The sequence below is a fragment of the Buteo buteo genome, chromosome 5 (genome assembly GCF_964188355.1).
Source record: "Buteo buteo chromosome 5, bButBut1.hap1.1, whole genome shotgun sequence".
NCBI classification, from domain to species: Eukaryota; Metazoa; Chordata; class Aves; order Accipitriformes; family Accipitridae; genus Buteo; species Buteo buteo.
Window position 1 is genome coordinate 8,080,235 of NC_134175.1, and position 21,214 is coordinate 8,101,448.

Genomic DNA, 21,214 nt, shown 5'->3' on the forward strand with positions numbered 1-21,214 from the left:
GGGTTTGCGGTGCAGGTGTGACATTTCCAGGCTGGAGGAGAGCGAAGGGTGAGCGCGATCGTTGATGGGGATGCCGGTGTCTTGCATTTGCATCCGTGCAAAACAGTGCAAGGAGGGAGCGGGGGGATGGGGTACCACGATAGCAGGGATGGAGACGGCTGTGTCGGCACTGGTCACCCAAAGCATCCTCCATCCTTGCTGGTGGGATGTCTGGGGTGAGATCCATCTATAATTTATCCTCCAGGATGTTCCGCATCCAAGCGGAGTGGCTGGAAAGACTGGGCCAGAGGCTTTGCAGCTGCGCATCGGTAGCACATACTGGGGCTTGCAGAAAGTTTCAGTCTCAAATGAGATGTGATTAATTCACTGCAAGTGCAACCCATGGAAAAATCAGGAGGGCTTCCCTTTAGCCTCACTGACTTCTTGAATTTCATGTTGATTTGCTGGCCAGGAATTGGAAAAGAGGGAAAAGGGAAAATTCTTTTTTTTTCTTTTCACCTGGTTCAATGCAAAATTTGACCTGTGGTAAGATGGACTTGGATGTTTGAGGACTGTTTGCAGTGGTAGCTGTGCCCTTTGGGAGTGAAAACAGTGCTGCTTTGTAATGGAAATGATATTTTGGTAAAGTTTCTTCTTTTTTGGGGAGGGGAAAAAAAAGAAAAGAGGCTCTATTGTCGCTGAACCAAGTGCAAACCTGTTTCCAGCTTGAGGTTTTTAATTGTCCCTGTGAATATTTTGATTGTTTCTCTACCACATGCTGTAAAAAAGCCCATTTGCTGGCATTTCATCCTGCTTTTAGAGAGGGAGGTGTCAACCTGGATGCCTCCCACTGAAATCGAAGGGTGGCAGTGGCATGAAACCTATGTAAACCTTTTATTGAAGGTTTAAACAAAACAAAACAAAAACCCCAAAACCGGCAGCAGAGTTGGGAAGCCTCAGCTGTGAGCAAAATGACGGATCGAATTTGCGTGTCACTGAGATTCAGTGAACTGCTATTGTGTTGATTTTTCTAAAGATCCGCAGCCATCAGAGAAATGCAACATAATTGCTGCCCTGTTTATTGACCGTGGGCACTGAAAATCCATCGCCGTGGCAAATTAACCCCCTCGCTGCTGAAATACAGCCAAGCTGAAATGCTCCTGCCTCCACTTCCAATGGCTTTTAGCTCTCAAGCCGCAGAGGGATGTTATTCCCCGCAGCATCCAGTCGCTCAACTCTTTCCCGACGTGGAAGGCATCTCTATTAATTCATAGGTATATTAATTTTCTCTTTTTTTTGGCTTTCTAGCTGCTTTCTTAGCAGCTGTCAGGTATCGATAGGTATTGCAATAAATGCAATGCCCCCACCATATCCTCCAGCATCTTCTTCCTCCCCCCAGGAAAGGAAGAAGAGAAGAGCTGCTGCTGGGAAGGGAAACACAGGACCTGGCTGAGCTTCTGCAGGCTTGGGTTTTCCATGGGATGGCTGGGATGGAGCCAGTGTCCCCCCCTCCTGGGACCCTTCCCGGAGCCTCGTTGGCTCTTGGCACCAACCCTAAGCCCTTTATCAGCCATGGCCAGTCTGAGAGCCTTTGAGCTCGGCTGCGTCGTTGGCTGATGCCGAGGCTGGCGTCTCGCCTCCTGTCCGCAGATAAGGCCGGGGAGTGGGATGGAGGGGGCGAAAAATCCTCCCGTGCCCAGAGCTGAGGGTTTAAACAGCAGGTATGGGGGGGTGGCATGAAACGGTCCACGTCAGGGACGCAAAATGCCTGTGGGAACTGGACGAATTGGAGGTGATGGAGCTAAGGGGTTTTCGTGTGCCTTGCCAGCAAATTTCCTCACACCGTATTTGTGCTGTGAGCTGTATATAGGGGCTGCTGATGTGGCTTAGATGGAGGGTATCTTGCCGCCAGTGCCTCCTAACCAGTCACGTCACCTTCAAAATCCCTCACTGCAACTAAGCTGGGCTAAACCTGGCACTTGTGGCAAGAGCAGCCTCGTCAGGGATCTGCTCAGGGTGGCTCCTGTGTGCTGTCTGGTGGGGTTGGTGGCTCTACGAAGGTGGAAGATGCAGCTCATTCTAAGCGTGTGAGGCTCTGAGAGCGATCTGGTCTTGCGTCCAGGCTGCTTTTTCCTGGACCTGGTGCTGGACATGGCCCTGGGCACCCCCAATGACCTTTGCAAGCAAAGGGAGGTGGGGAAGGGACCTCAGCATCCCTGCAACATTAAGGAGGGACCGCAGTATCCCTGCAACATTAACTAGGGACTGCAGCATCCCCACAGAATTAACCAGGGACCGCAGCATCCCCACAGCATTAACTAGGGACCGCAGCATCCCCGCAACATTAACTAGGGACTGCAGCATCTCCGCAGTGTTAACTAGGGACTGCAGCATCCCCACAGCATTAACCAAGCTGCCTTTTCTGAGCTGTTTTGGAGGGAGACAGCCCCTCGCTTGGGCTTCTCTCGGCCACCCTGTCCCTGCATGGCTGATAGGCTTTGCTACTCCCATCTGTCCTGGACCGCTCACAGGATGGATGTTCCTCGCGCTTGGCTCTGATGGGTGAGAGCGGAAGAAGCTTGGATGGGCTCACCGGCCACCCACTCACGTGCCACGGTCTGCTCCGTATCCTCTTAGCCTGGCGAGGATGCTTCCAGTTTGATGCTGTCCTTTGGTTAGAGACACCATAAATCAAGCAGAGGTTCAATGACACAACAACAAAATGGGACAACAACTCTGAGATCCTGAACTAGAACGACGTAAGGGATAGGCTTCACCTTCGCTTGAGGTGGGGCATTTTGGTGGGTGATCCCTTGGCCATGGAGAAATCAAGCATCCCATACTGCTGTGGTGCCCGCTGTCTCCTTGCTATCAGATCCAGGATGACCTGTGCGGTCCTTTCCACCATCTTCTGTGGGGCTTGGTGGGGTGCCTTGTTCCCCCACGATGGGTTAAGGAGCTCTCAGGGGGTGAGGGATGCTCTACTGGGCAGGGTTTGGGTGATGCACGTGCAGTGATCCATGGGAGGTGTGTTGCTGCTCGCCCCCTGAGCAGGCGCTGCAAGCTGGGACTGAACTAAATACTAAATTTAAATGTCACTATTTCTGGGGAAGGCAGGCAGACCTGGAACTGGCGCAAACCCTGTACTGCCTTGCCAGCCTGCTCGTTTTGGGGCAAAAAGGCAATTTCTGCCAAAAGCCGAGCCTGGCATTCAGGAGGTGTGAACTGAACAAATGATGTTGATTTGAAGCAACTTGAGCATTGCCTAAAATCCTCCCTTTCAGAAAACCGTGATGAACTAAAAAGTTATTTGCCCTGATGGGAATTGAGGTTTTTTTGGGGTAGTGACCTGGCACAGAGTCTGTTGTCCCCAAACCACATGCTCACCCCCTTTCCATCCCCAGGGCATGTTGAAGGAGATTGATGAACCAAAATAGCTGATGTAATAATAAATCTGGTTTTATTTAGCTAGATGGTAGCTTCTTGAGAGATAGCATCTCCCCAGGTTGCCTCGGGGTGAAGGGTTTCACCCCAGGGTTGGCACCTCTAAGGGACCTGGCAATATTTTCAATAAGGTCCATGAAAGGCAGCTGAGAAGAGCCCAACTGCTACCTTTTGCCTTGAAATCACTGCCCAGTGCCTTGTGGTTTTGGTTGAAAACCAGCTGAAAACCATAAACTCCGCTATCCCCCTTCCGCAGCTTGAGGAGATTTCCCTTCTCCCCCTCTTTGGCTCTTCTGTAAATAAAAATGAGCTTTATTGATTTTATTTCAGTAACAGAGAAATAATTTGCCTTTGGCCAGAGTTTGCACGATGCTAAACTCCAGCCAGGAGTGTGGTTTGAGTTTTTTTTTCTCCTTTTATAGCGTTTCTGATCTGTGTTTATGATGCCAGCGCTGACACATCCTAAACTACAGCGTGGCTATAACCTCCGGAAAAAACTCCCGGCGGGATTGAAATAGTGGCTGGCAAATGTTCCCTCCTTGCTGGAGCTTGTGAATCAAAAACCATCAACGGTTTAAGCAAAGGCTTGTGCCGGGGAGGGAGAACTTATGCTGGAGTCGATGCATATTTTATCACCGCGCTTATTCACTCGCAGCCCTTCTCCCTTCGAACGCCGCACGGGTTTTAATTAAATAGTCATTGGCGAGGCTGTTATTCTAGCTTGGAAGGCCTCCAAATGGCCGTGTTTTTTCCCCAAAACGATCACAAGGGGATGTGCTCCCTTCCCCCCCCCCCCCCCCCCCCCGTCCTCACCAGGGTTTGTTTTCTGCAAATACAGCTAATTACGTTTGTCTGGCCGGACGCCGGCTCTGCGATAGCATCTTTCATTAGCGCTGACCTCTCCGCGCTCACAAGGAGCTGGCTGACGGTAGCCGTGCCTTGCGGACGCCGCCAAGAAACGTCCCTTCGGCACCGGGCAAGCAGGTCTGGGTCTTGCAAGCGATGTGGGACGGTGTTGAGCCCTGGTTCGTTAGCGTCTGCTTGGAAATGAGGTTCTGCAGCTTGGGTGCAGCTCCCCGTCTACGCAACTGGGTTGTTCCTGGTTGCAAACCAGAGCGGAGAAAGGCTGAGGTTGGTGCCTGCAGGATCTGCTCTACCAAGGGCTTGCTGGTGGCCACGCGGGGGTGGTCAGCTTGGCTTAGGTGCAGGAGGGGTGAAGAAAGGAGTGGGAGAGGACAGGGCATCTCTCCTTGCCTTTCAACATCTCATGGAGGCTCTCCTGATGGCAACACAACCCGTAGCAGCGTAGATGTTGGTGTAGGCAACTCTCCAGAGGGTCCAGGAGGAACCACAGCCAGGGGCTGAGAGGTGCCACCTCCCTCACCGGCCCCTAGAGATGCTGTGATGGATCTTTACCTTCCCCTGGCTTTAAATTCCCACTCGGCTCCTCAACCACCGACACGAGTTTGCTCCCGCTTGTCAGGAATGAGATACTTAATTTGTCAGTTCGCTACGCTTAATATTTCTTTCATGTATCGCATTGGTTTTAAATGCAAAACATGTCTGGATAAGCTCACTTTTTTGCTTTTTGGTTTTTTTTTCCACCCTGCTGTAGCTGACACATTGAAGGTAGCCGTGTTTAACTAATAAAAAAAGATTTTAAAATGCTGGTTTTGCATTTCTTTAATTGACTTCCCATTTCCATTCGCATGCAGCCTGGCACATTGCAAAGGAAAAAAGAGCGCGGAGCAAATAAGAAATGCGTCACTCCCTGTTTTTTTTATCATAATCAAAAATGTAAAAATTAAGAATCTGAATCAATGTACATTAAACTGTGTAATTGCCTAAATAAACATGGCGGGGGTAGATAATGGGCCTTCCTGATTAGAAGAAAATACCGAATTTAGTGCAAAGGTTGTATTTGGTTGCAAAGCAGCGTGGTTTAGCAGTTACACCCTTCTTTTGGGAGAGAAACCAGGCAGGGGGGCTCAGAGGGCAGCGATGGGTCCAGGCGCTGGTGATGAAGGAGGTTGCTGCTGGAGAACATCCCTGGTGGCACCCTTGAGGGAATGATAGGGGTGGAAGGATTGCTAGTGGATGATGGACATTGGTTTTCCCAGCTCTCACGAGCCCGGTGGTGGATGTGTTTTCTCTTCCAGCACCCAGTCCTGGTGGTCCCTGACCCAGTGAGGGTCCCGGTTTGCAGCGATCGGCCTTGCAGCAAGGGAAGAGGCTCCCAAGAGCAGGACCCTCCAGGTAAACCCCCAGCCCGGCTGAGTTTATTGCGACCTCTAAGTATTTATCACTACTTGAACTTGCTTGGGGTGGTTTGTAGCTCCATGGGGCACGCTGTGGGAGTTTCATTAGGATGTACCGTGTGCCTCCCAACCCTTTTCCCTGTAAATTGCGGCAGCTTTGCCAACCCAATCAGTGAAAATAAATAATATCCCGATGTTGCAAGCTGCACTGAAACAGCTCGATGGTCTTACGGTTATCCCGAGAGCTGCGAGCCCACGGTTTGAAGCCACAGCCCATCAGCAGAAACACAGAGGTGGGTGTCCGGCACCGTTGGAGATCAAGGGCCAGCATCTGGTGGTGGTGGCAGGAGTCGGGTGGTGACACCGCCATTGCCACCGCACCTGCCAGCCCTCCAAAGGCTCCTCCCCTGTGCTGGTATCTGGGAGCAAAAAAAAAAAAAAATCATCCAGGTCTGAGTATCAGTTTTCACTTGTCCTTTTCCCTTTGCATTTCCTTAATTGCAGCTAAAAGTCATTTTGCCATCAACCACAGGATCGCTGCATGCTTTTTGCTCCAAACCTGGTTGTTCTTCCCTGCAGAACAAGCAGTGCTCCGGCACGGGATGTCCCCAGTGTTTTTAATCTCCAAAATGCCTCCCCAGATGAATCATGTTAATATTGGAGAGTGCAGGAGCGGGGGGAGAGCTGCCCACCCTCGGTCGTTGTTATTCATCGCTCACCGTCATGCTGGGGAATGAGGAAAAACTGCTGGGTTTTGAGATTGCAGCCTGGCAGCAAGGAGTTAAAGGAAAGGCGAAATATTAAGCGGAAGCAAAGAGGCACTGTGAGAAGGGCAGGATCCCAGGAAAGCTTTTCTGGGCATGAAAAAAAAAGGCTGTCACCTGAAAAGGCTCCGGCTGCCCAGCTCCCACCCAGGCAGTGTGTCCTCTGCTCCCCAGCGCCCGGCCTGCCATGGCAGGGATGCCAAAGGGCATGAAGCCGGGATGCTGATGGGGACAAAAGGCTTTTTCAGGTTGCAAAGGGACTGGGTTGTTGTGGTGGAGCAGCCGGTACCTGGGTTTTGCCAAGGGAGAAGTAAAGACGTGTTGCAGCATGTGTGAACCCATCTTATTGAGCTTGCTGCTCTGAGCGCCGGCTATTGAGGTAGCTAAATAACAAGGAGTTAAATAATAATGATAATAATAAGGAGGTTTTTTGAGTCATAAGGTTTACCAGCCCAAGCATCCCAGCATAGAGAGGTGCTGCGATGCAGGAGGTTGCAGTCCTGGCACGTCGTCGGTGTGGTGGTCCTCCTGGGGTGGGAAGAGGTGGCCCCCGGATGGGTGAAAGAGGCTGGACCATGGCAGATTTTAGCACAGGGAGAGGGTGCATCACCCTTCCTCCATCGGCAGAAGCAGCGTGCTATGGCTAACGAGCAAACCTCAGAGGTAGGGTTAATTAATGCAGCCTCCCAAGGTCTCCTAACATGGGTGGATGCCACTGACCTTCGTAGGAAGCCCTTGAAGGCAGAAACACGAGGCCTCTAGGCAGTGACCGAGAGAATTAATAAATACTTTTGGGAGCACTTTAAGAGAACATTAACCTGAGCTCTCCTAAACCACCATGAGCAGCAAGGCGTAAATGGTGATACTGTGGGCTGTTCCAGCATCATCTCTTATCTCCAAACACTTCAAGCGCATCTGTGACTTCATGCTCAGGACCTGCTGCCACCGAGGAGGCAGGTACGGGAGGGGTTTGTCCGTCTGGAAGCTGGTTTTGTCCGTCTGGGGCTGACAGATGATGGATGACAAGCCGTTTGAGGGGAAGAAAATACAATTACCCAAAGTAGGCTTTTGGCAGGACACGGAGACAGCAGAGTGAGGGCGGTGAAACCTGTGGAAAGGGGATGAAAGCCTGGCTGCTCACATCCAAGGCCCTGGTTTGTTTTTGGTTGCCTCCTCAGAGACGTTGTTTGTGTAGTAATTAGCGATGTAAAACATGCATCGGCCTCTTTGTTCCCATTAGGCTTGGCTACGGCTTGAAATGATGCGCAACAGTAGCCTGTGGTTAATTTTACCAAATGTTCACTTTAATTTCATTTAAGACCAGCTGTCTATAAATCTATAGTGCCTCTTTACATCGTGTGCATATAAATTATATATATATAGATATAAAATTCTGCGCTGAGGAGAATGTAACAGATAACAAGGCACTGGTAGGAGCAATGCCCTCTGGCCCCCACCCTCCAACCCTGGGGCGATGTGTGCGGTCAAGCCTGAAGGCTCAATGTCGGCTTGATGCTGATGGGGCTGACCTTTGGGTGATACCTCCTTAGGGATCAAACCTCCCTGCTGTGTTCCTCCACCCTAAAATCCCTCATGAGTTGCATGTCCAGGTCAATATTAAACACCCGGTGTGTAAAGCAGCTACTTATCGGGCAGTGCACAGCTAGGAGCCTGCAGTGAGCCGTGGTTTATTTGCGTCCAAGCAAGCACGCCTATGTTTAAATACCTCTAAGCAAACGAGTCCACCCAACTCCTGCTTTGCTCTTCCTTGTGTCCTCAAGGCTGGGTTTACTGGTAGTATTCAAGGACAGTTTGTCTCCTTCCTTACTGACAGGGACTGGGAGGATGCCTGCTTGATGGTAGGTGTGGGTCACGTTGCCCTGGTAGTGTTGGTCCCATGCTGTATGGTTGAATGAGTGCTGGTGGCTTCTTCTACCAGCTTTCACCACCGTGTCACATCTAAGCCACCACCACTGTTGCGTAAGACCCCAGCACGGATCCCTCAAACCTGTGTTTGCGCCGTCCCTCCCTCTGGCAGCACCAGGACGGCTGGGAGGATGCTGCCACGGGGCGATGGGAAGGGCTGAAGCTCCTTGGTCCCAAAGCGTGGTGAGATGTGGTCAGCCAAGAAGCGTATGTGGAAGCGCCGGCCAACACAGTGGACCAGGCTGCCCATCACGGCGCACTGGAAGCCGGATGGGTTGGGCATGGCGTAGGTGGCACACTCATACCATAGCTTGGCCTTGGCGCTGCAGCGGTAGACGCCGATGCCCATGCTGCGATGGAGGTCAAAGCGGTAGATGAAGCCGTTAGCGCTCACCATCTCGGCTGTCCTGTCCTTGCCACCGCCGGCCAGGGTGACCCTCCAGCTGTCCGAGCGGGCAGTGTAACGCAGCAGCATGTAGCGCAAAGTGCCCCCCGTCACATAGATCTCCCCATCACACACCGTGGCCGTGTGGGCCACGGCAAAGGTGTCATGGGGCAGGGGTGCGGTGAAGGTCCAGCGGTCCTGCCGGGGGTTGTAGCGCTCCACCGTGTAGAGGCACTCGCCACCAATGGCGTAAAGGTGGCCATCCAAGGCTACGAGCTTGCAGTGTGGCCGTGCTTGGTTCAGGGGGCAGATCTCCCTCCAGATGCTGGTCAGGGGATCGTAGCAGAAGACACGGTTGGAGGGTCTCTGCATCTGGCCCGTGCCCTCACAGCCGGCCACCACGAAGAGGTAGTTGAACATGCTGCACATGGCGCACCCCCGGGAGACCACCTCCGGTGGCACGTGGCAGAGGTGATGCCAGCGGTCCCCTCCGTCATCGTAGTAGCACAGGCGGCTGGTCTGGAGACCAGGCTCCTGCACGTTGATGTCTGCCACAGCCATGTACATCTTCCCCTTCATCCTCTGCCGCAGGATGAGCTCCCGCTCACCGGCGTTGAGACGGCCGTAGATGGAGGGTGTCCTCAGTACTTGCAGGTAGTTGTCACTCATCACCTTGTAGGCGGCTTCCTGGAGGTGGCTGAGCTTCTGCGCCTTGGCTGTGCAGAGGACCTCATAGCAGTTCCCCAGGTCCAGGTGGGTGGGTGGTGGCATTTGGAAGAGGCCAGCACTGGCCACCAGCCCTGGTCGGGGACTTGCAGGTGGTGTGCCGGCTGGTGCCGTGACCCCAAAACCCTCCATGGGCAGCTGGAGGTGGGGGCTGTCGGCAATCTGGAGGATGCTGTCCTTGCGGCCAGGCGATGGTGGCTCAGGGGAGATCTCCAAGCTCCCCGTAGGTGGTGGAACTATGGAGGAGGTGGTGGGATCCTGTATTGCTGAGGCCGGGTCTGGCTCCTGGGTTGCAAAGCTCTGCAGTTTTTCCTTGACCTGCTCTAAGCTGCAGTGCCGGGATGTTCCCAGAGGGATGTAGGGGAGGCACCTCTTCTTCGACATGGACTGGGAGATGGACTGGACATAGTAGTCGTAGACTTTGCCTTTGAGGCCAGAGACCGGCTGCCTGGCCCCGTCCTTTGCCCGCTGCTTGGGGATGTAGTTCTCCTCCACCTGGATCTTTGCAACCGAGGAGAAAGAGTAGGAGGTGTCTGACCCTGCGCTGCTTGCTGTCATTTTTAGACCCAGGTCCGAGGTGACGCTGAGGGTCTGAACCATCCCCCAGCACCCCTTGGCCTCCCGGCTCACACTTCCAACAGCCAAATCCTTCTCTATGCTTTGGGCGCATCCATCACCTGCCATCCGGGCATTAGCGATCCCTGGGGAAAGCCCAGTGCTTGGTGCGAGCGTGCCCTCCTCCCTGTGGCTGCTCGGTGTTTCGGCTGCGTCCCCAGGCTCATAAGAGCTCGGCTTGCTTCCTGGCTCACTTGCCAGATTACTTCCCGGCTCGCTTCCTGGCTCGCTTGCCAGCTCGCTTCCCGGCTCGATTCCTGGCTTGCTTCCCGGATCACTTTCCAGCTCAATTCCTGGCTCATTTCCTGACTTACTTCCCATCTCACTTCCCAGCTCGCTTCCCAGCTCGCTTCCCCTCCCGGCCATCCCTGCTCTGCTGTGAGTCAGCCCTGGCTTAGAAACCATCTCCTCTCCTTCCTCTTCCTCCTCCTCCTCCTCACCCCTTGGCAGACTTCGATCCCCCTGGGGAGCCATGCGCCATGTCCCACGGCCGCTTGCTTGACCGCTCGCTTCTCCATCCCTCCTCACCTCCCCACCAAACACCCTCCTCCGTCGCAGACCTGTCGCACCGTCGCCATCCCCATCCCGGGCAGCGTTTTCCCTCTGCTCTCCTCCCGTGTCGGCCGGCGGGATTTTGCCCCCGGCAAGCGAGCGAGACTTATAAAACCTGTATGCCAAAGTCAGGAGGAGCAGAGCGGCGGCGGAGAGGACCAGCTTGCCGGCCAGCTGCATGTCGGACTGCCAGGGCAGGGTTACTCGCTGGGGCATTTTTCCATGCCGGGAATGCGGAGAAGCCGATTAATGATTGCCGAGCGAGCCCGGAGCGTGGAGCTGAAGGTTTGGGGCAAGGTGACTTTGAACGGGCAAAGCTGGCAGAAGGTTTCCGGACAAGCTTTGCATGTTTGGGATGGGCTGGGCTTCAGGGAAAAGGTGCAGCCCAGAGCTGGCAGCACAGAGCCGGCTTTATTAGCTTGGTAAACAGAGAGGCTCAGAGAAAGGCAAAAGGAAGCACAAAGGGAGGAAAAGTATCTCCTCCAAGCAGCCCGTTGGCGTTACCTCCTTGTTTCTTTTGCTATATAAAAGGGATCATGCAACGGAAGGGAAAAATAAGGGTTTTTTTGTCCAGGAAAGGTCCTTCATCCCTGGGTGCAGGCACAGGGAAGGGAGGGAGAAGCAGCCCGGTGCCGGGCAGACCTTTGGTCTGACACCGATCAGCTGCTCCGCGGCAGAGGCGGGTGACTAATTTGGTAGCCTTCGTTTGCGGCACGCTAGCTAATGAAGGGTGACGGGAAATAGTCCGAAAGCTTCTGGGGTCTCTTTGAGGCCAGCTTGGAAGTGGCAGGGGAATTAAAGAGCTGGTGAAAAAGGAGCTGAGGGCCTTAGGAGGGGGAAAAATCCAGTACCGAAGAGCAAATAAAGGCAGGAGTAAAACTGCAGCTGGTGGCCGCTGCATTCAGACACCTGCATCTGTGTGCATGGAGAGAGGGGTGAAGTAAGGAAAGTAAACAAAAGCATTGAGGCCAGGAAAATATTTGGGATGGGAAGGGATGGGAGAGATGTGAGTTGTCATTTTGAAGTGATGCACTGCTGCGTGTGGGATGTCCGTGGGAATTGGAGTCACTGTGGGGAAACCGAGGCACGCAGGATGCCAGACAGTGTCACACTTGCGTCTTTCTCCCTCTGGCAAGATGACGGCGATGTGTCTGGTTCTGATCTGAATTTCAAAGATTTAGGGGAATTGTTGTCCCTGTTGTCCCCAAGGCAGCCAGGTCCCTACGCCTGGACCGTGGGGAGGGGGGGAAAGGAGGGGGCCTGGGGAATGGCATCCCTCCACAACCGCCGCTAAGCGAGCTGAATTCAAAGGGATAAAATTAATTTCCTTTTCCCCGAGGGGAACGTCTCGCATGCTGAGAGATGCATAAAGAAATGAGGTCCTACGAGGCGGCAAAGAAACAGCCTAAACGTGGGTGGGGGTGGGTGGCTGCTCCTGTTTGTATGCAGGGACTTGCTCCCCGCTAGCTTGGTCCTGATCTGGTGGGATTTGCCAGAGAAATGAACCCAGGTGATGCTAAAACAACTCCTTGTATGAGGTGTGGGTGCGATGGGTCCCAACTGCATGGGTCATGGGTACGTGTGGTAGGAGGAGGTCTTGCCGTGGGCCTTTAATGGGTGGTGGGTGCTCGTGAGCTCACACCCGGTGTCCGCAGCCTCCCAAACCACCTCCGGTGCAGCGGCTGATCTTCACCAGCCGTTGCGTGAGCTCAGGCATTGCCTTTTGTGACGGGGAGGAGCATCTGAACCTCCTTGGGGCATGTACCTCATCAACTGCAAGTGCCGAGATGTCCCCCTGCCAACGCCGAGGCACTGAATTTCACCTGACGGCTTCGTATGGGGACGGTGGTGGTGCCGAAGGGGAGGGGGGGTGGTTGTATATCTGTCACTACACTTGCCAGGGACGCTCGTTAGGTGGAGGACAATGTGCTAAATAGCGTAATATTTATATATATATACATATAAAAAAATGCTGGTCCCCATGCTGGCTTGGCAGTTGGGGACCCCTGCGCACAACCCTGCTGTGAACAGGGAGAGCCCACCAGCGTTTTTTAGGGCGATGTTCAGCAAGTTGTCACCTTGTATGGGTGCAGCGCGGGGAAATGCAGCAATGAAGAGGCTGGGGGAATGAGGATATTTAGATTAAGAGCTGGACTTTGGAGCAGGGCAAACACTGGTGTGATGCATCCCTCGGATGCATCCTGAGCTTGTGCCAGGGGCCAAAGCAGCGCTGGCCAAAACCCATCCAGCTGCTCCCTTCCATCCTATTTGGCATGGGGACCCAAAATCTATTACTGGGGGCCTTGGTCTGGCCAAAACCTTGGGGAAAGGGGTATCCCTCCCGCCTGCAAACTCAGAGTCCTGAAGCCAAGGCTGGAGCTGGGGTACACAGGGATGCGCATCAAGGCTGGGCACGTGTTTCGGGGCTCAGCTAATTGGCAAAGGGTCTGGCCACCCACGCACGGCTGTGACCCCCAGGTTTTTTCATTTCTCCCTGCTACAGTTTTTAATCTGCAAGTAGATCTGCAAAGATCCTTGCGTCTGTGAGCTGGGAAGTATGAATTATGTATGTGCTTGGTGGCCCTGTGAACCCAGCCACGGCAGTAACTGTGCCCAGTAATGAGGTGGGGGAGGAAGGGCAAGCACTGAGCAAAGTCCACCATCGCTCCTGCTGGCATTCCCAGCCCCGTCGAGCCACAGCATCCCTGGTTTCGTGTCCCCCACCCTAATATCCCAAAGGGCTGGGGGCTTGGATGCGCCACATCCTTGAGAGATGCAGAGCTGGGCTGCCAAAACCCAGACTCCGGGTGCGTGCCAGGATGAGTGCGGTTCTCCTCGACATCAGTGGGTTTTTACGGACCTTGGGAGGGCGAAACATGGAGTGCAGGGGGAGGCAAGGGCGTTTTTGGCAGGCAGCATGCTCTGCTTGCTGTTGCCTTCACAAATGGTAGGATGGAGGGACCAGAGCCTGACTGCCGCGCTTGAACTGCGGGGGATGTTGTCGGGAAGGAGGATCCCTGTGGCAAAAATGCAGGTCTGACGTATAAATGTATATATTTATCTCTGCCTTACGGTAAGGAGGACGAGGGGCAGTGTAGGGGAGCAGGGGATGCGGCCGTGGCAGCTCCGAGCAGCAGTGACGTCTCGGCACTTGTGACTCTAATTGAATGTAATTGCCTCTTCCAAATTTTGCTAAAACCTTTTCAAAGTCCCCTGAAATTAGGGAACATCGATAACGCCGTTCCTTGGGGTTTTCAGCTGGCGTCATCCCTAAGAAGCACGATTAATTTTTTACAAGCTAATCATATCTCTTAGGCAGGTTGTCAGCCGTGGATCTGTCATCTCTCATCAATAATGAAACAACCTGAGCAGCTCTTCCCCCTCCAGCCTCCTGCATTATTCACTGCCAGGTCCTCAAACAACAGGGTGTGTGGTAGGGGGGACCCGGGGATTTAATTGATGTCTTTTGTAATTACCTGTAAGAAGGGGGATGGGGATGGGGAAACAGGGCTGGTAGGTGGTAGGTGAAGGATGAAAGGGGGCAGGAGGTAAAGGCAAGGTCCAGAACGGCAGGGATGGTTTTCTTTGGACCACTGCTTTGGTGGGATGGCATCTGTTTGTGTCCCAGGGCTTGCGGGGACTTTGGGAAAGCTTGCAGGATCTCTGCCCAAAATGAGGAGAGACCCCCGTGTCCCCTCACTCATTGCTTTGGTTGTGCTAGTGGCGAGAAAGTCCCAGCCTATCGCCTGATCCATCACCATGCCAGCATCCCCAGGGAAAGAGCTAAGCATCCTGAATACACATGCTGGGGTGGATTTGGGATACAGGACCCGCCGGTCCTCTCCCAGCCATTGGATGGAGAGCTCATGTTGCTCCCGAGATGGCACCAAGCAGAGCCGGGTGATGGTGGCACTGCTGCTGTAATGCTCCTCGTTTCCACGGTTCCAGGCTAAAACTGCCACATTTGCATTTAAATGGAGGTTCGGGCATCTGTAAATCCTCATTTTTCGAAGCGCCTAATAGTTGTTTAATCACGTTGGGATGAGGCCCCTGGAGCATCTCCAATCCAGCAAGGAGGGTGAGAAGCATCCACACCGTGGTGGGGGGGCTCTCCTGCCTGCTCGGTAGCATGGGGGTACACTGAGTCATGCAGATTTCCCTAAAAAATAAAGGTTACTCTAAAAAATGAAGGTTTCCTTCTCGCCCAGGGAGGTGCAATGGGCTGGAGCAGTGAGAGGTCAGGGAGGGAGCAGGGGTTCGGGTAGCTGGTCTGAAGGGATCCGGATACGCGGATACTGTTGCTTTGGGATGAAAGTGGAGCCGCTGATCCTCTTACATCCCAGCCAGCCCCAATCTGTCCCCCGTTTCTTCCAGCCCAAATTATAAAACCATGTGCTTTTGCATATAGGAAGAAACTCCTGAGCTGCTGCGTGTTTGTTCGTCTCCTTTGAGGCTGGGAAATTGCTTGCAGCGAGGTTGGCAACAGAGCATGGTAGGGACTGAATCTGCTTAATAATAATTAATCATAATAGTAATAATAATGCTTAGCACTCTTACGGGGCTTTGGAAAGATGAAGCGCCACACGGCTGCTGGCTAATCCTCTAGGATTAAGAGTTCCCGGAGGAAAAGGCAGGGGACTGCCCCGTCCTTGGGCTCCTCTCCCCCCTGCATCCACTCCCCAGGGATCCTGGCCTGGGGCTGGATGCTCTAGGGGCACCACAGGGAGGGAAAGCAGCCAAGCAAACCTCCGGCATCCTCCAGCACTGGGCAGGATTGGGGCAAAACCACCTGGTTTTTTTGCAAAGAGCTGTCCTGCAGCAGGATCAATGCCGTACCGGGATGTGCCCGACGGCATAGGGTACCATAGGAATGGCCAGGATCTGGCTACGCTGGACCGTTATCCGTTTCCATGGTGACAGTTAGCCCAGAGGGATGGGGAAGGTGGCACAGCCCAAACGTGGGTGCAGCGCTTTAAACTGGGCTGGTACCTCCACGCCGGCGCTGCCCGATGGGATGCGTGCTGCCCACTCATGTGTGAGCGCTGACATTTTGGGTTGGGAGCTGCCTGTCACTAAAGATTGACCGTCCAGCCCAGGACAAGTGTTATGCATGGTGCCTGTCTTCCAGCAAAGTCGATTTGCCCCGACTGAGGTCCGGATAAGGTCGGTGATCCGCAGCTTTCGGGCTCGCAGCGCCGCTGTCCGTGTGCATGCAATCTGAGTAGGGCTTGTCCCCGACATCCTTCATGCTGGGGACACGGGTGGTCCTTACCCCAGGGAGCTGAGACCTGGAGCAGCTTGGTGCAGTGGGAATGATGTAAATGGATTTTTCCAGGGGAAATCTGGTGCTTGCATCATAGACGACTCCCCCCTCCAAGATCTTGCAAAGCCTCTGGGTACCCCAAAACAGTGCTGAGTACCCCAGCACAAGGCAAAACATTAAGCACAGCCTTCTACCGGGGGAGATTTTTCTTTTTCCTTTTAATTAAATTGTCTGAGGAAGCCAAGACACAGACAGAAAGAGACCGAGACTGTAAATAGTATAGAAAAAAAAAAAAGAAAGAGAGCGAGAGAACCGATTGACAGAGGTATAAATGCCGGGTGGAGCCATACGGAGGAAGAGGAGGAGGAGGAAGAGGCAGGCGAAGCTTCACGTTAGCTCCAGGATCACTGTTAGGGTGAGCGCCAAAACTAGTCTGAAGCTGCGGTGGCCGGTGAGTGAACCTAGGCAGAAGGAGAAAAGGGATGGGGAGTTCAGGGAGCCATGTCTCGCTGCTTGGGTTCAAAGCAGGACGGGGTCACCACCTTTTTTTGGGGGGATCCCCCTCCTGAACTTGCTACGGAGGTTGTGCAGGGTGGGGAGCAGGTCAGGGATGCTGTGGGGAGCATCCGCAGGGTCCCTTTTGGTGCAAGGACATCCCTGCTGCCAAGGGCAAGGGTTTGGGGCGATGCAAGGATTGACGGTTAAGGGCTTGGGGCAATGCAAGGAGAGATGTTCTCTGCACGGTCCTTCCCTCCCTGGGGGGTTTTGGGTTGAAATACTGGTGCCACCACCACTCACCGTTGGAGTCCTCTGTTCCTCGGGGAATATTGGGGTTTTCTAATGGGAAAGAAATAGCAGAGATGGTTTTAGTGGGGGAAGAGATCAGTAAGGATTTGTGGAGGGAGGGGTGACCCCCACGGTGCCGTCGTACCGAAAACGATGAGCCGGGTGTGAGTGTCGGTGGAGCCCAGGGGGTTCTGGGCGGTGCAGCGGTACATGGAGCCGTTGAGCTCAGCTGGCACCCGCTCCAGCACCAGCTCCTTGCCGTCGTGCTCCGCGCTGCCATCGAGGAGCCGGCTCCCCACCCGCGTCCAGGTGAAGAGGGGCTCGGGGAAGACTTCGTTCTGCAGGGAGATGGGGGGGCTGTGAGATGGGCATAGGGAGTGAGCAAACCCTGTCTTGCCCGTGGAGCAAGGACAGGGTACAGCCGAAATGTCCAGGGGTGCACCAATGTAGGGACCATGATGCAACCCAAGGCCACCAAGCCAACCCCATAAAGTGCTGGCAGAGACGCAAGGCTGTCCGTTGGCACGGCACCGCCCCGTGGCGATGGGGGTGAGTGGGGATGCTGACCTGGAAGCCCTGCACCAAGATCCGCACAGTGTCTCCGACGCGGGCTCTCGTCGGGGTCATCGTGATCTTCGGGCCCTTGGGAGCAACTGCAAGGGAAGGGAATGAGAAGGGTTGTCAGTCGACCGAGGGGTTCCCGGTGCCAGTGGGTGCCCTTGGCTGGGGTTAATGATGATTTGATGAATGATCGTGGCGAGGGGGTGGCATGGCGTGTGCCAGCCCGGCGGGGGCTGATGGCTCCATGATTGATGGACAGGCTGATGGATGTCCAAATGACTGATAGACAGGTAGGCAAGGACCCTGCAGGCGGATGAACGGGAAGACTCTGAGATTGATAGATGACTGTAATGGAATGCATTGGTGGTGAAGGACATATGTCCTAATCAAGCCTCTCTCTGCTCAGAAACAGGGGTCAAGAGGGATCAGGTCGGTCTGAAGCCATGGAGATGGGCACCTCAGAAAAGCACCCCCAGGACAAGGTGGCCTCGGTGAGTCCCGCGCAAGTGCTGTTAGCATGGGAGACAGCCACAAAGCCTTGCTGGCACAAAATGCCAAGCAGAGCCCTGTAAAGAGGAGGGGACCCCTTTTCTCATGCCAGACTTGCAGGGGTGCCCTTGCCTGGTGCATTGTGGGGAGAAGCAGCAATGCAACCAACCATGGTGGGGTGACACCATGCTGGGTCTGTCCTTTGCTCCCAGCTGGGTCGGGGTTGTGTGGATGTCCCTCCTGGGCCATGGGTGGAATGGGACGCCCCAGGAGCTGCCTGGTCTTTGCATGGAAGGAGCCTTTTGCAGACTCAGAGGGGAAAATGGGCAGGAGGGAGATTGTGCTTTGCCAAAAGTTGGTGTGTCATCTTTTCTATATTCAAGTGCCACCATGGATGGGACAGGCTGAGCCTGGACAGCACCCCTGCATGACACAAAGGGACAAACAGCCACCAGAAAGCACATTGGTCTGTGGTGATGGATGCTAGCCCTTGGAAAGGGCCTCCATGCCCCAGGATGCTCTGCATGGACATGCACTAGAGACCACGGTTGTGCACCTTGACTGCTATATCCATGCAGGATCTGGCCCTTGGGTGCTGGAGCAGGAGTGATGGGCTGCAGGTGATTACACCATGCTATGGTCTGTACCTAAATATTTTCTGGTACTGAAGCAAGTGGTTTGTCTTGGTTTCAATATGGCTTTTATTGAGAGTGTATATGTATTATATAGATATATGGAGGGGGCTAATGGGACATGTGCTGTGATGGTGCCAAAAAACGGGGTGTGGATGGTGGTGGTGGGATGCCCAGTGAGGTGCATAGGCTAGAGGCATCTTAGGGGATGAGGAGGGCTGTGGATTTGCGAGGGCAGTGCGGAGTGAGCTTTGCCATTACAGGTATTGGAGCTACTGGGGGCCATCAAGGTCTCGGCCTCATTAGGAGCCCCAGAGGGTAGACACCTAAGCCTGATGAGCAACAGAATGTGTGAAAATACAAGACTTTTAGGTTATTTTTTGGCCAGTTGTATGCTGGGAGAGAGCTTTAATGCTCAGTAGGGAGGAACGGATAATGGAGGGCCTTCTATTAGCAAGAGAGCTGCTGCCCTCCTTGTTGACTGCCAACCTCCCATTGACCTCCACATTGCTGCCAACCTCCCACTAATTGAGGTGGTTGATGAGCTGAAGAGATGGAGCACTAGCATTGAGAGGCTGGTGCACACCGAATCCCGCGCCAGCGAGGCAAAGCTCTCCAGGAGATGGTGCATCATTGCTGATGCAGCGAGCCAAGTGCCCTACTTGGCCAGGAGCAAAGCCCAGTCTTCTCCACCCAGCTCAAGGGGAGGAAGGCTAGAGCAGCCTGCCCAGGAGGATGCCCTGAAGCTGGAGCAGCCCCAGCGGAGAGCTCAGCCTCTTCTGATGGGGAACCAGGAGAAGGTAGGGGAGACCCAGCCTTACCTGGGGGTAAGTTGCCCAGTCAGGGTGGGAGATTGTGTAGGGTAAAAGTGAGGGCCCCCCTCACTATCTAACCTGTTCACTGGCTCCCATGGTCATGTGGGGAGCTTCTGCTCTTCTAGGGTCCTGGGTATGCTGGGAGTCAGCCCAGAGGCCCTGACTTCAATCCCACCACCCTATCAAGCACAGCTGGGGCCTCACCAGCCCCACAGTCTGCCCCTGCGCAGGGACCAGCCTGGCCCCCCGCCAGCAATCCCCATTGGGATGAGTTGGGGTCCACGGCATGTCCTCAGGTCTCCTGGGACCGGGTATAGATGGATGGAGGCTACATCATTATGGGGTGAAATTGTTGCCCTCCCTTGCCCCAACATGACCCCAGTCCAGAGGAGCTCCTCTGCCCCATCCCCTCCCAGAGTTACACCCCATAGGAGGTAACACTAAGGGGCTACCACCTTCCCACCTGCCCTGCAGGTGACCAAGGCAAAGACCCACCAGACACCAGGTCCCCCAATATATCTCCCATCCCCAGCTCTAACACCTCCCTCCCTGCTCATCCCTACACCCAGCACAGTGCTGGCTTCCCCCCAAACCAGCCCTCGTTGTCCCCCCTGCCCTGATCCTATGCCTCCCCTCTATAGACAAACACCCATCCCTTTCTCACTGAGGGGACTTCTGCCAGCACAGCCCCCCACCAAAAAAAAATCCAGGGCTGTGCCCACATTACCCTGCCACTGACATTGCTGCCTTGCTGTGATATCCCAGGAACCTCAATTCCCCTCTACCAGCCCCACACATCACCCCAAATCCCCACTGCCTGAGCCTACAGCCCCCTCCCAACCCCAGCCCTCTGTCAACCCAGCAAACCCACCCTATAGCATCCCCCATGGCTGGTGGGGGGGGGGCCTGCACCCCCCTCTGCAGGGCCAGACCTTGCTCCCCTTTACGGGGCACCCTGAGGCTATGAGGACTTGGGGGACAGCAGCCCCACAGCCTCTTTCCTTACCTCCCCTATGCACAAGGTGATCTGCACCCCATAGACCCCCATGGCACCCTCCCCACAAGCACCCCTATTCCTAGCACCCAGCCCCGGCTCACCCACCCCAAACTGCCCTTGCCCCCCTGCTCCTGCACCCCCTCCTGCCCCACAAAGCCCCTCCATGCTCTTCCTCCCCTCCAACACCCAGCAAACCCCTTCTCTAGCCTGATGGCCCTGTGGCACTGTGCTTCAGCCTGTGGGTGCCTGAAAACCCCCGAAAGAAAAGCAAAGAAGTGCAAGAAGTGCAAAAAAAAAAAAGTGCAAAAAAAAGTAAAAACTAGCAAAAAAATTGCAAAGAAAGCAAAAAATTTGCAAAAAAATGCAAAAAAAAAATTGCCAAAAAAAGAGAGAAAAAAATATTTGCCAAAAAATGAAAAAAAAATCTGCAAGATATAGGCAAAAAGTGCAAAATAAGCCAAGAACCGCTCCCCCCTGCCCCCCCAAACCCGGCCGCAGTGGCTGTGCTTACCAAGCGTCACCTCGGACTGCATGGGCATGGAGAGCGCCGGGTGCTTCACCTCGCAGCTGAAAAGCGCCTCGTTGTCGATTTGGGGGTTCAGGGTCCAGGTGAGGGTGGCCCGCGCCTCCACCGTCCCATCGCTGACGGGCGCGTGCGTGTGGCGGAAATAGTAGATGGGCTCCGCCACGTGCACCCATCGTGGGAATTCCCGGCTCACCACCGTTTCAGGGATGGTTTCGGTGACGGGACCCCGCTCGGCCGCCAGCCCCCGTGGGGGGTCTGCCGTGGCCAGGGGTCGCCCACCTCCCACCTCCCCTTCGGCCGCCAGTGATTTTGGCACCTTGGTGTCATCCAGGTCACGGTGAAGGAGGTTACGGGGTGCCCAGCTCCCGGTGCCGGCCGGCGGCTCCGGCAGTGGAGTGGCCTCGATGGGCTCCCCGTCCCGCTTGAAGTACACCTGCATGGGGACAAAAGGGACAGTGAGCCCAGTGGGGACAGCCACCACCCTGGACATCCCCAG

At 54.5% G+C, this 21,214-nt stretch overlaps 2 protein-coding genes across 2 annotated transcripts in view; both read right to left on the reverse strand.

Annotated features, from left to right (window-relative positions):
* Window positions 1-8,447: 8,447 nt before the first annotated feature.
* KLHDC7A (kelch domain containing 7A) lies at window positions 8,448-10,865 on the reverse strand. The gene has a single exon (XM_075029240.1). The coding sequence runs from the start codon at window positions 10,863-10,865 to the stop codon at window positions 8,448-8,450; it is 2,418 nt and encodes an 805-aa protein (XP_074885341.1).
* A 5,315-nt stretch (window positions 10,866-16,180) lies between these two features.
* IGSF21 (immunoglobin superfamily member 21) overlaps window positions 16,181-21,214 on the reverse strand; it is a 39,949-nt gene continuing 34,915 nt past the window's right edge. The window contains exons 6-10 of the mRNA XM_075029241.1: window positions 20,704-21,151; window positions 17,266-17,351; window positions 16,844-17,036; window positions 16,711-16,749; window positions 16,181-16,373 (exon numbers count right to left, since the gene is read on the reverse strand). Coding sequence (XP_074885342.1) covers window positions 16,300-16,373; window positions 16,711-16,749; window positions 16,844-17,036; window positions 17,266-17,351; window positions 20,704-21,151 — 840 coding nt within the window. The 3' untranslated portion in view covers window positions 16,181-16,299. The remainder of the gene's footprint in view (window positions 16,374-16,710; window positions 16,750-16,843; window positions 17,037-17,265; window positions 17,352-20,703; window positions 21,152-21,214) is intronic.